Source organism: Schistosoma haematobium, chromosome 3 (assembly GCF_000699445.3).
Source record: "Schistosoma haematobium chromosome 3, whole genome shotgun sequence".
Lineage (NCBI taxonomy): Eukaryota > Metazoa > Platyhelminthes > Trematoda > Strigeidida > Schistosomatidae > Schistosoma > Schistosoma haematobium.
This window is the reverse complement of record NC_067198.1, coordinates 26,541,431-26,555,837: the sequence shown is the minus strand read 5'-3', so window position 1 is coordinate 26,555,837 and position 14,407 is coordinate 26,541,431. Positions and strand designations below refer to the sequence as shown.

General features: G+C 38.5%; 1 protein-coding gene across 1 annotated transcript; it reads right to left on the bottom strand.

Moving 5' to 3' along the window:
• Positions 1–8,765: 8,765 nt before the first annotated feature.
• On the bottom strand, positions 8,766–13,544 carry GOLPH3 (Golgi phosphoprotein 3). Its single transcript, XM_051213447.1, has 5 exons — positions 13,285–13,544; positions 13,150–13,237; positions 12,895–13,119; positions 12,616–12,859; positions 8,766–12,579 (listed from the first exon to the last, which is right to left on the bottom strand). Exons 3-5 carry the CDS (start codon positions 13,066–13,068, stop codon positions 12,155–12,157), a joined length of 843 nt encoding a protein of 280 aa, XP_051069431.1. The 5' UTR covers positions 13,069–13,119; positions 13,150–13,237; positions 13,285–13,544; the 3' UTR covers positions 8,766–12,154.
• Between the last annotated feature and the right edge of the window lie 863 nt (positions 13,545–14,407).

Sequence of the window (14,407 nt, the reverse complement as noted above, 5' to 3'; positions counted from 1 at the left end):
AGCCCTCACATGGAATCCTGAAGGTCAAAGGAAAAGAGGAAGACCAAAGAACACATTACGCCGAGAAATGGAGATAGACATGAGAAAAATGAACAAGAATTGGATGGAACTAGAAAAGAAGGTTCAGGACAGAGTGGGTTGGAGAATGCTGGTCAGCGGCCTATGCTCCATTGGGAGTAACAGGCGTAAGTAAGTAAGTAAGTAAGCCTAATGCTATCCTTGGACATGAAATGGTATCATCTTATTGGTCAATATTTATTTAACGTGTTATTTTCCTGTTGGCCATTATTGTACAATGTTATCTTCTATTTTATGGTACGTTGTGGACTGCTTGACTGGTATATAAACAAAGTATGTTTGAAATATAATGATTCATATATCCGAGGCTGTGACTTGTGTTCTGGACTCAACTGGCTGGGCTAGACAGGGAAGCGAGACCAATCAGAACCCTAGGTCGTTCTACGTGTTTGTGCGTCTTTGGCCCGATTAATAATCCGCTACCCCTTAATCAGCAGCATTATTTTCACGTTATAACACTTACTTATTCCAGGATTTTTAACTAAAGTGCACAAAATAACTACTAACTTAATGATAGAACTATTATTGAAATCTTGTGCACAGTTAAATTGAATTCTTAGTATACACACCAGCGATGAGGGTGCTATTCAGTCAATTTTTGAGATGATCCTTCCTATTTATCATTCATGTATAAAATTGGAGTGTATCGATTAAACACATCACGTCCACTTAAGCTATCAATCATCTCTACATTAGTATGATTAGCTTACTTATTAAACTACGTTGCAACATAAATTACTTTGCTTCGTTCATTAAGGGCTTAGCTCTAGGATAATCAACAATATTATTATACGTGGTTTGAATACAATGTGTGGTTTGTATAGATAATAGCTAACACTTTATGTGATCTACATTTATCCAGGACTTACTACATAGTGACTTTTAGATTGTGAGAAAACAGTGACAATATCTATTAATTATCATTTAATACTTAGATTCTTTGTTCTTACCACATTCAAGTTTTTAAAGTTTTCCCTGGGTATTACATGTTTATGAACATTTGAAAACATAATGGTCGTATTTAACCATACTCATTAAGCCATTTAGTGTCATCTATTTCTTAAAAATCATCAGCGAAATTCAGATGAAAACTAAGGAATTTTACAGAAGCTCTCCGACGAAAATATAATATAATGACTAGTCAATCAGAATCAAGAAAACGATTTTTTAAGTTATGTAAAGTACGAAATGAAAATACTTGTGTATAGTGATCGAAACGTTTAAAATAAAAAATCACCTTTATTCTTCGTAGAGAAATGCTCAATTTTCTCATTGTTGCTTCTATATGACAGACATATCAGCAATATCCGTGGATTCTAATCCTTAATCCTGAAACTGACCTTAACCCAATGGTACCAAGTATTCTGAACGGAAAAATCAGATTGAAGACAGAGTCATTTGAACTTTTACTCGAAATCCACTCATCGATACCGCTAAAAAGCATTTCACATTATAGCTGATGTAATTTCTTCGAGAAAATCCTAAACAAGAATAATGTGGAGACTTAGAAACCTAGTTGCATATTTAAAAGGATTAGAGAAAACGTGTAATCTGTAAACACACAGATGGATTTATATGTCACTTTTTTTAAATACTTTACTAGTAGATTAACCTGTGGAAGATCTTAACGGAGTGTGGTAATGTATTTAGAATCCGAAATCAGGCGAACATCAAGTACAAAGGAATCAGTAGTTCATACAAATAACACATGGATTCACTAAATATATAAAATCCGTTTACACTACAATAATTGTTCTCTTTTTCATAAACTAGCGATTAACAAAAACTGTTTTCTAATTGGCTAAGAACTGGTTGTGTTTGTTTATATATGTACCCTCAAAGCTGCTTAAGATTGATTTAGTTATTCACAAGTTCAGGCTAAGTTTATGTGTATAGAAATAGCTAGTTGGACATGTAGTTCTATCATATTTTGCGTTTACGCATTATCAGTAAAAATGTTTCTATTCTGTGTTCCCATTTTATGATGATAGAAAAGTTTTCTATTTGGGATTGCTGACTGAAATCTATAATACATTCCATTTGTTCTGTCTTTGGGTTAAATACATTTACAATCTCTCTGTTTATCGTAATGATTATATAATTATATTATGCCCTAAACATACCCCGACCACTCCTCATGACTATTCACCGAAAACTACTTTGCATATGTTTTGGTTAAAATATATTTTATATCAATATCCTAAAATATATACAGTATTGTCTTTTGACTTTTGCGTTTGATACACGAATTATATACATTGAACAATGGATTCGCCAGAAACCAATTCTGCTCTAGTTTTGTTTAACACTATAATCATATTCACTTTCAGTATAGTACAAATATGTTGGATTTTCAATGGTAAGTAGGTAGGGACTTTCTTTAAATACTCACAAACCAAATGACATAAGAACTAATCTATTATTACGAAATTGTTTTAGAATGTTACCGGATATAAATGGTGAAGCTTATCAGAAAGTGAAAAAGTAATTACTCAGTCAATGAAAAATTTTTTGGTTAGAAATAGATTTATATTTGTCAATTAACCGAATAAACATGTTAGTTCGTTAATTTATTTCAGGTTAATGTGCATAATAACTAGGGGGAAGTAAGAAAAGTCAGTGCAGTAGACCCCAACTAGTCCGAGTTCGATTTACTTCCTTTTCAGTATGTATGTAATCATGGTTCGAAATTCAGTTCAATTAGTATATGCATTCCTAGAACTTGGACAATTAACCCATACATGTGCTAAATGTGAAGATTACATTATCTGCTGCAGCTTAACTTATCAAAATAACGACATACAGACGGTGACCTTGACCAGACGAATAAATTTTTAACCCATACAACCCAACTACACATCTCTTTTGCCTACAATTTATCCTTGACAAATCGTGTGATCAGTCTGATCCCGCTTCATATATTACGTATCAAGAAAAATTTTATTGGTGTATGGCCGTTCAAAATCATTTCATTGCAATCTTTTAAGTCTAGTAATTTTACTTTAGGTTCTTGTCACCCTTATGGAGTTAACGTCATTTGATCGAGCTTTAGCCACAGGGAAATTTTATGTTTGTTGGAAAGTTGGTTTATCCTTGTTACGGATGATTCCATCTACATACAAACCAATTATAAGCATAAAATGTAAGGTATGTTGAGACTGTCTTGAAAACCGAAACCACCACTTATCGACAGACGAAATCAAACTGTTTGTATGATTTTTCTACCATGATGCCAAAATTTCAAATAAATGTCCAAATAAGCTGATTCTGAATAATTCATTGAATGCTTCAACCCCACTTCATCTACATGAGTTTAACTAGTAAAATGTACAAGACAAAGTCAAACAACTTGAACCTATAGTCATTTTACCTAATTACGACTCCCGGTCCCGTTTCTATTGTGGACCCACTAGTTATTTGATATATAACAGTCGACTTAAATGAGATATGGATTCAAAAAACAAGAGTTGGAACAAGGCTTTCAGATATCCTGTATAGATACTTTGATAACGTATTTGAGAATAATGTGAACAAATAAGGATATTGAAGGATAAACAACTCAAAAAGTAAATAGACTACACACAACTAGGGAGAGATAATAATGTACTCCTCATCTCAACTCAAGCACCTGAATCAAAAGTGGTGGATCTCTTTACAGAAGAGGGGGTAATGTGCTATACGAGCCCAGACATCGTGTACATGTGGCCACATATTAGTTAAAGATCAAATAGTAATCGAGGGGTGTTAAGGAAAGCATATACTGGCTTGAAGCCATTTCTGGAATTTAAGATTTGATGCAAACACTTGAAGGATGTACATATACATATTTATAAACTAATCAACCGCGTGCACTTGCATTTGCTCATGGCCATTCTTAATCTTTCCACTCATGTAGCAGGTTGTCCTCGAATATAAAAATCGTGCCTATCAGGATCAGACGAAAGCATATCATAACAAGAAGGACAATTGAAAAGAGGAAATTCAAATTTAAGAAACATTAAGTATTATGAATAAGTTAAAGATTGGTCATCGTAACATAAAATATTACAGATTAAACCGATGATTACCTGGTGAGGACTACTACTTTATCCCAATATAATCCTAGTGCTTTATAAGTAATACGTGACATAAATCAACTAGGCAATGAAGACTAGTGCTTAGTAGTCAATTTGTCTGATGATTGTGCAATATCAAAACTAATCTAAAAGCTATTATGATAATGAAAACAAGCAGAGGTATGCGGCAAACTATGTCAGTAATTCACTGGTGTATCGATCACTATTCACTAATTTGTGATGACATGCAAACACTTCAGTAATGAACTGTGACTAGAGAATCTCATTAGTGTTGTAAACAATACATTAACTGATTACTACTGTTATATCTCAGATGTTCAAAAACCAAGATATGATAATATATTTTGATTAATTACCGAAGTATTCAGAATCTAACAGCTTTAATTATAAGTACTTGTTTATTTAATGTATTGTTATAAAGTTATTATAAATCATTTTGTCATTGCTTATTTCACATTTATGATTTACCATCCTTATTTCTTTGGCTAACCGGAATATCTTGCTCTGATTTTGTGAATGACCTCAAAATATCGCAACAATCTTTAGTAAGGTTATATTTACCCTCATTATACTTAAGCGTATAAATATGTGACCATTCATATTGATCCATGGGTTTAGTTCATTTATCTCTGTATAGCCTTTCAAAAGATGGTAGTATATTACTGAATTTACAATAGTTCGTTGTGCATTGAAGAACACTTGAAAACAGATGGATAATGAGAAACTGTTTTTCTTCGTTTGGAAACACCCCCAGCATTGGTCATACAACACTTCAAACAAGACCTAACCCAATAACCTTTAAATCTAAACCTAAAGACAAATCTTCAGACCAGTTACCCCAAATTGAATCGTTCACGTTTCTGATTGCCCATAAAATCTAAGTATCCTAAGTTTCATACGGCGTGGACCTTTGACTTTGATTAATGTTAGAAATGACCATTATATTTTTGGTCACTTTATAGCTTAGAAATAAATAGTCCGATTCAACAAGATTTCGTTGGAAAAGTAATGAAACCTAAACCAGCATAATTATTTTACATAGCTCATAAAGTTTTCAGGGCTTGTTAGCAGTTATCCTATCTTAATCTTAGCCATAAGACGTATTTATTTAAGTGAAAATAAATTTCTTTATGAATCCACTGCAGCTAAATAGAGTATTATGGACCATACTACACTTCAGTTCATCTTCTTCCAACTAATTCTCTGAAAATTGGACTTAATAGAGTTATGAGACATCGACTCGAGGAGCTTGTGCTAAAATGTTTTAGTATTTATATCCAGTCGGACATTGATTATTCAAAGACAGACTATTATAAAGAAAGTTTATTTGATATTTGTAGATAGCGATAATTGGATTGTACGTGAGTACGCGCCCGGTTAGAATCGGAAAATCTAATATTTTAAGAATATGAAATTTAACCGCTTATTGGACGCTTTAATTTTAGAAAGTAACCAGAAGCTGCTCAGTCAGTAACAACGTAGAACTTCGTACGTACGTACATCAGTTCGAGTTGCCACACCACATTAGCACACAGATGTAGTGGTCGATTCAAATCCCGTAGTGTTAGAGGTAATAAGAGTATAAGCAGTAATCGGGAAAATTAGGGTTTGGAGATGTTACGTAAAGAGTATAATCCAGTGAAATAAATTTGGAAAGAGGAAAAAAGGGACATGAAGAATTCAGAAGATTAGAATTTGGGAGAACACAGAGAGTGGATGCACCTGCACTATTGCAAACGATTTTGAGCCATGCCATTCAGGGTCTCTAACCATCGGTTGCTATCATCTCGCGGTCCCCAACCAGGTAGTCTACACCTACCGACATGACTCAGACCAATTGTCAGTGACTTCATGGACTTGTGCCATGTTTTGGTTTGGCCGCCCCTAACTTTCTTCCAACCTACTCCTATACCACTGAACATCGCACGTCGAGACGGTCGGTCGTTGGGCATACGTAACACGTGTCCCAGCCATCTCAACTGATGAAGTTTCACTACGTCATCAATTGATTTGCTATCCTTACCTAGTACCAGTTTCCTAACAACTGCATTACTTACTCGATGGTCCCATGATATACGAGCAATATTTCGAAGACACCTATAGTCAAATACTAGTAACCTACGAATATCCTCTACTCTTACTGGCCATGTTTCACTGCCATAAAGTAGGACGGAACGAACTGCTGTGCAGTAAACCCGTCCTTTGGTTGGTAGACGGATATCTCGCCTACGCCATAAATGACGCAAGTTGGCAAAAACTAGTCGAGCCTTCTGTATCCGTGCTGAGATTTCGTCACACACCAGACCACAAGGGCTGATGAGACTTCCAAGATAAGTGGAGCGATCGACACGCTCAATTACTTCACTCCCTACCATTAGTTCGGGTGTCGATGCAACCCAATCCTGAAGCAACATTTTGCATTTCAAGGGAGAGAATCGCATCCCGAACATGCTTGCATTGTTGCTTAGAGTGGTCAGAAGACTCTGCATTTTGTCAGCGTCTTCACCAAATAAAACTATGTCATCAGCATATTCTAAGTCAACAAGTGAACCTCCCGGTAGAAGTTCAACCCCTGGAAATTTAGATGAGGAGAGTGTTATCTCTAAAAGTAAGTCGACGACAAAGTTGAACAAGAATGGGGAGAGTGGACAGCCCTGACGAACACCACATTGGGTAATCAATTCTGATGACAGTTCGTCATGTTATAACTCGACCAGTTGTGTTCGAGTAGAGAACTTTTATAAGGTTAATGTACTTCTTTGGTACTCCTTTCAGTGACAAACATTGCCATAGAACCTCACGATCAACAGAGTCGAATGCCGTCTTAAGGTCAAGAAATACTACCATTGTGGGGCGTCTGAATGTGTGTCTGTGTTCTAGAACCTGATGTAGTGTGAATATCTGATCTATACAACCACGTCCAGGTCGAAAACCAGCCTGATTTTCTCTAGTCTGCTCTTCACGAGCTTTGGTTAGGCGTCGAAGTATTATTGAAGCTAATATTTTAGACACTATATTAGTCAAACTGATTCCTCTGTGATTGTCACAAGAGGACTTTTGTCCCTTCTTATAGACTGGAACAATCAATGATTGAGTCCAGTCAGATGGGATTACGTCCAGTTCCCAAATTCTACCTAAGACCTCGGTTAATCTCATTGCTAATACTGGACCACCATCCTTAAAAATCTCAGGAGTAAACCTATCAGGGCCTGCTGCTCTCCCTCGCTTCAGATTTCCTATGGCTTTTTCAACTTCGTAAAGCGACGGAGGACCTACATTAACTTGCCATTCAGGTTGACTGGAGATCGTGGGAAACCGAAGTGTGGCTGAAGGCCATTTGAACTGATCCCTAAAGTGTTCTGCCCATCGATCCAACCTCCTGGATTGAGAATGTATAATATGTCCATCTTTCTCTGAGATTGTTTCGCTAACGGTCGGGTTCCTAATTCCGGTTTCCTTAACAAGTCTGAACAATTGTCTGCTATTACCTATTGCCGCTGCCTTTTCCATCTCTCTTGCTTTCGCTACCCACCACTGTTCGCGATCATTGCGTAGACTTCTTGTCAGCTTGCGCTTAAGCTGGCTCCGCTCTTCATTATGTTCAGAGCCAGGTGGAATGAGTTTCCGAGCATCTACCAGTGCGATAGATGCTGCTGAGATCCAGTGTTGCTCCCTAACCTTACGGTTTACCTTACTAGCAGATATCACTGCTGTTTCCACAGCTTTTCGGATATCATTCCATGCTGCATCGGGGTGGGCATCGCATACATGGCTGCCTAACTGTTCTCCTAGTTGTTCCTGAAATATACTCTTAGCTTGACTATCATTAAGTAGGCCCCTAAGAGGTTTCCTTGCAGCGTCTTTCCTACGTCCAGTAAGACGCAAGCAAATACGCGCTCGTACTAGAGCATGATCTGAATCTAGGCATGTGCTCCAGAATGAGCGACAGTCTTCTATCGAGCCCCTCCCTCGGTGGCTGATAGCGATGTGATCTATTTGGGTCCAACGTTGGGACGAATCAGGGGGTCGCCATGTTAAAAGACGTTTTTCCTTATGCTTAAAGTTAGTATTTGCAAGGAACAGGCGGTTATCTGAGCATAGCTGCAACAGACGGTCGCCATTATCTGTTCTTTGAGCCACGACACCATAAGATCCACCTAGATGTCTTTCCCTATCGCTTAGTTTACCTACTTGAGCATTAAAGTCACCGGCCACTATTACTACATCCGAGCGCTTAGGTTTTCGGAGAAGGTCCGAAAGCTTTCTGTAAAACTCATCTTTTACATCATCTGAGCTGCAGTCAGTGGGAGAATAGGCAGAGACGACGAAGAGGCAACGACAAGTGTCCCTATCTTTCCGGATTCTTACTGTTCCGTTCAGTCGGACAGCGCACAAACGACTGTCTACTGGGATCCACTCTAAGAGAGCTAGTTCTGCCCTAGGACTCAATACTATGCCTACGCCGGCGAGGCCACGGAAAGCAGAATCAGGGCTTCCAGATACACGAAGCGTAAATCGAGTCGGTTCTTTATTTTGGCATGGTGAGGTCAAATGAATGACACTACTCGGATCCTGTATGCGCGTTTCGGAGACGCAGCACACATCGATGGCGCGAGATTCTAAAGTCCTAGCTAAGGAAGCCTGTTTTCCTATTTGGCACTGTGTTCGGCCGTTAAAAGCTCCTACGTGTAGTTTAGAGCGTGGTTTCAGGAGACCAGGAATAGCGTTCCGCGTACTCGAATCGTTTGCCCTAGCGGTGCGAGGTGATAAAGGGACATGGGGAGGGTTAGTCATGGAGATAAGAGAGGTATTAGGTGTAGGAAGGATTTGAATGTGACCAACTTGGTCTCGTGTGCTGTTACGGGTATGAGGGCTGATGTCACTTCCCGGCTGCCCACATCGTGGAAGGGTATTTCTTGAGGAACCTGAAAAGGAAATTGGATTAGTGTTGGTCTTAAAGACCTGGGAACGTGACCGCGGAGCCCAAGGGACAACTGCTTGAGGCCGGTCGCGCACGGCCTTTCTGTGGAAGGTTTTTGACGTGTTAGCTCCGTTCTTCAAAGGGCCTTACCGCCGGAGACGGAAATCCGTGAGGTAAGGTGAGGTGTGACATTTTTAGGGTCGACCCTTTCTAACCCCGCCCCTCCTTGTGGGAAGGCAGCATCGCTACAGATGTTGGTTGTCTGAGGGAAACACCTTACTGCTGTCACACCTCTCTACAGTCAGCAGTACGACTTCGCCCTCAGACATTGAGTTGCTGCTTTTAGTCTAACCGTTCTCCAATCGACCTGCCTGGCATGGTAGAACCTACAGGAACATATGTTCCAGCCAATATAGCTCGGTTGGGTCATCACGATAGGCAAGCCCGACCACCGCGTCAAGGTAGCAGCTTCGATCGGGCTGCTAGATGTCTAACTTCTTTCAAGAGGTGATCGTATGAACTTAGTTGTAATGGAAATGCAGAAAGGACGGAAGAATTGCATCTTTTACCACTCAATAAGAACTGTCGTTTGTATTGTACACGTGTATGATAAAAATGTCGTGAGAATATATTTAAGTATTCGAAAGTTGGGATTATTACATTACTTACAAGTTTGTAAACCCGACTTTAGAATCAGGGATTTCCAACTCGCCTAGGCGGACCCTCCGTGTCCACCGTCCCGTTTAAAGCGCCGAACATTCGGTTTCCGACTTCTCAATTTCGTAAACAGTAATGCCGCTAGGAGGACTTCCCTGGCAGCGGTTGTATGCACGTGGCCATGTGAGAGCATTTCGGGAGAGTTGACTCTCCCCACTCTTGACCGTACCAGGGCATTTGGGGGTTTGTTGGAAGAGGGGATTCGAACCCAGGACCTTCGATCTCGTGCACGAATACCCAACCTCTAGACCACTAAGACGTCATCCGACTAGTAAATCATGCAAATAATATACGCCTTCTTTATAAGCCGACAAACATCGGATCTACCCTCACATTAAAAACGTGAATTCGGATTCTTCATTCACATGTTCGATTACTTGAAATATGAGCCATGTACTCCATAACGACTAGCCGTATGCTAAGATTCGTGGACATTATTTGTGAGTTTGGATAATACTAGAATGAACAGTAGATGGGGATCTATGAAAAGTCAAACTACATATGAAATCAAGAACTCAATCAAACGACAAAAAACCCGATCTAACCCCTCTACATACAGAAATGCACATTCTGAATAGTTAACTCGGAACTATTAGAAATATGCCCTGTAAATGCATAGGTTTATTTCATTTTTTATTATCCTGATGAGATTATAATGTATCCCAAATCTCCACCTCAATTGAAAATCATACTGAAATCCAAGACTAACTAATTACTTTTAAAGTTTACGAGCATCGAGACCTACAGTTTCTCCAAGTTTCCAGTCAAGATGTTTGCTAGAGATGACTGGTGAACTGCTTTGTTGGCAACCGGAGGGCAGTCGAACGCCTTAGTTACTTGAAGTGTTACTATCAGTCTGAAAAGAGTAGTCCTCCTGAATAATATATATAAGTCCCATAAAGTACTTAGTGTAGTTTGAGAGAGAAACTATCGAAATCTTTCAGTTCAAGATGTTAACAAAACAAAGGGAAACGAAGTTAGTCACAGAAGAGCAGCTCAATGACCTACTATTGGGCCTGGGTGTATAGTATTTCTTCCGAACAGTTTTTAATTCTGGTTCAACGAGTTGCATATTAGGTTTATGTAGTTAGGGTATCACTAGTCTCTTTTATGTTAGCGGTGGGGTGCGTCAAGGAAATCAATCGATTTTTAGTTGAGTTACAAATGAAGACTCTAAGCGCAAGTTACCCAAATGCCATAAACTCTGAATACTTGCTGTACTATTTGAATCAGTGATATTGATGATACATACATACATTAGCATGGAAACTAAGTTATTGAATTGTTGTCATTCTATTTTCATTTCTCAGCTGTTAACCAATCTGAAAACCATTATGAATATTTGAACAAGACAATGGAAAAACGACTAGCTCTACGATTTACGTATTAGTAAACGACATCAATAACAAACATGCCGTATACAGTCGAAAAACAATTGTAAGTAACGTGTTATTAAAGCCCGATAATCACTCGATCCCCTCCATAAATTTTCAAAACCTAATGCGGAGAGCGCTGACCTCAAAGACTGTTCACAGCCGGGCTTTTTGCTTTACTCTTGAAACTACGTGGTTCGTAAATAGAAACCTGTACATTTTAGTCGTGATAACACTAATTTACCATGCCAAATAAATAAACCAGGGCATGTTAGTCACCCTCACTAGTATATTTTAGTTCGTTAATGTTACTCAACTATAATTAAAATACAAAATAAAAACTTTCAAACAAGTGACCACAACTATAACAATTGTCTAACATACTTATCATAGATTCGCTGTTTGCAAATAAGCTGGTTGGTTTATCGTATATAAAGTTGGAACCATGTCTACATGTTACTTCTATATTATATACAATAGAACTTATATGGCTCAACACAAGATTTAGCAGCTGAATTACTTTCAAAAAACGTAGTATCAAGTTACCTAAGAGAACAGTCCTTACATCAAAGCGGATATTGAGAAGACTTAATTTTAAATTTTTATTGAATAGATCGACAGAGATGTACACAAATGGACATCACTTTGAGTTTTTCTAAGATACTTATGGAGATGGTGTAGGAAGTGACGCATCTTTACAGGATTTTCAGTCTTAGCAGTGTATAAATATGTACTAAGACTAATAACATTAGAGATGTATAGGTCTTAAAATCCCCTAAATTAGGAAGGCGAACCAAATCAGTGAGAGAAAAGTTTGCAAAGCCATTAAAAATTAAACCACAGTGTAAACCAACATTGCGAAAAGATCTGATTAGATATTAACTCAACTGTTTCGTAAAAATATAAAAGTTAGATTAAAGGTCGCATGAAAATAGTGAGGTGGAGCTTCACACAAATAATCACAGCCAAGACATTTGGGAATTTGATTTTTAAGAATTAAGAGCAGCCATAACTGCCCACAGCATTTCACAAGAACCTTCTTTATTGGCCTCTGCAAAGAAGTCGAGTTGGAGTGCATCGTCAATTCGCTTTTTGGCAAGATCATAAACATTGTCTGGAAGATGTTGTAAAGCACATTCTAAGACATCGGAATAGTGAGACAAGAGCACGAGAGAGAGTAGGCGCTTATCGACTTTCTGAACATCTGTGCTCCATTTATTAAGGACAACATCCTGAATACGACTAATTACGCGTTTTTTACTTCCAAGGTCTACTAAGGGGTGCGTCATCATGTCAAAAAGGATAAAATTTTGTTTTTCTGTTGTGCATATGCGTTTTTCTACGAGGTTTTTCGCTATCCTTTCCCTGACGTTGCGGAGCTGTAATGGTAATTTAAATGGATTCCATGTTTCACCTAAAAGCGTTTATGAATATGTACATATAAACCTACCGCTGAGATATTCAATCCATGTTTTCGTATTTTCAGGCTTGTTATCTCTGATATGTTTGAGAGCCTCATCTAGCAATGCGTCACCAGTCGGCACGCTCTTTTTGACAACAATACATCTAGAAGACAGGTTCCTACGACGCATCCCACTCGGCTCTAGTCCAATTCGATTTCTGAGACCAAGTTCAACGAGTATGCATCCTCGGAGTCCACAACATACACTATCATTCCAAAATGATAAGTATCCCTACGGAGTTCTATAAATGACTAAAATAGACCAACTTCTCGATCTTTCAACCCCAACAGCAATATTTCTTCCATCAACGTTAGTCTTACTTCTTTGGATTCGGCTTCAGATTCTGGTTCATTATCAATATTATCTATAGTTCCTGGTAGGTTATTGTTTTCTTTCACAACATTACGCCGATAGATGACCGCCTCTTCTGTTTCGGTCATCTGCTTAAATCTAGTTGATTGAGTAACTAATAAATATAAGTGATAATTATTCTGTATTTATATGATATTTAAGACAATTACCTGATTAAGAGTCCTACTTTGGTCAGTGAGTGTTATTATGATCACACTGTTATATAACTGCCTTCAATACAAAACTCTAGCTTCAGTACTAAAATATTTAGCCAGAGCTAGCAAAATAAATCACGAACAACTTACGCAGAGTACTGTTGTGTAAATAAGTAAACACCAAGCCTCATAGGATTGTAAATCCCAACGATCGCGCGCCGCATCTGCACCAACTAAAACAGAAGAAAAATCTCAAAGATATCAAATGATTGTGAAAGAAGTAAGGAGGGCTTTAGTTCAACAAACGTCCTCATTCATTAGCAACAGAACGCCATTTCTTCGAGTAATGAACTCATGTTCATGAAAACAAGAGGAAAAAACGTTTTAACTAAACAATGCGTAACGTGAACAGTCATTGGTGGACCTTTCCTTTACACATCACTGTGATGATGACACCGACATTCAGTACCTCCTACGCTAGCAAACAGTGACGAGGTTGTACTGTACTTTAGGCCTCGGACTCAATATATAGTATGTATCTGCCCCACCCCGTCCAAATATCCGGCAAGTCAACATTCCGGCGATCAGACCATAGCTAGATGCCGCACCATCTACGAAATACAGCTGGCATTCGGTAGCTGTACTTGCTCGACACGACTGTTTTCTTATATTAAAAGGAGAACAAAGCGTAGAGACGGTATCTCTCCATTATTTTTTACTTTTCTTTAACTACTTACTTATGCCTTTTCCCCCAATGGAGCATAGGCCGCTGACCAGCATTCTCGATCCAACTCTGTCCTGAGCCTTCCTCTTCAGTTCTATAAAATTTTTTTCACTTTTCTCATGTCTGTCTCCATTACTCAACGTAATGTGTCCCTTGGTCTTCTTCTCCTCCTTTGGCCTTGAGGATTCCATGTGAGGGCTTGCCTTGCGAAGCATTTGGGTGCTTTCCTCAATGTGTGTCCTATACACTTCCAGCGCTTCTTCCTGATTTCTTCCTCCACTGGGATCTGATTTATTCTCTCACATAATAGGTTGTTATTGATATTGTCTGGCCAATGGATCCGAAGTATTTTGCGTATACAACTGTTAATAAACACCTGTATTTTCTGGATGATGGCTTTCGTAGTTCACCAGGTTTCCACCCCATACTGCAGGACTGTCTTGACATTTGTGGTAAAAATTCCGACCTTGGTGTTGGTTGATAGTTGCTTTGAGTTCCAGATGTTTTTCAGTTGTAAATACGCTGCCCTTGCTTTGATGATCCGCGCGT

What these genes read in the sequence shown, in the direction of transcription:
- GOLPH3 (XM_051213447.1), bottom strand. Translation starts at nt 13,068, where the DNA reads ATGACCGAAACAGAAGAGGCGGTCATCTATCGGCGTAATGTTGTGAAA. An exon ending in TGGGGTTGAAAGATCGAGAA is followed by an intron (nt 12,860 to 12,894) that starts GTTGGTCTATTT and finishes AGAACTCCGTAG; the next exon opens with GGATACTTATCATTTTGGAA. An exon ending in ATGGATTGAATATCTCAGCG is followed by an intron (nt 12,580 to 12,615) that starts GTAGGTTTATAT and finishes AAACGCTTTTAG; the next exon opens with GTGAAACATGGAATCCATTT.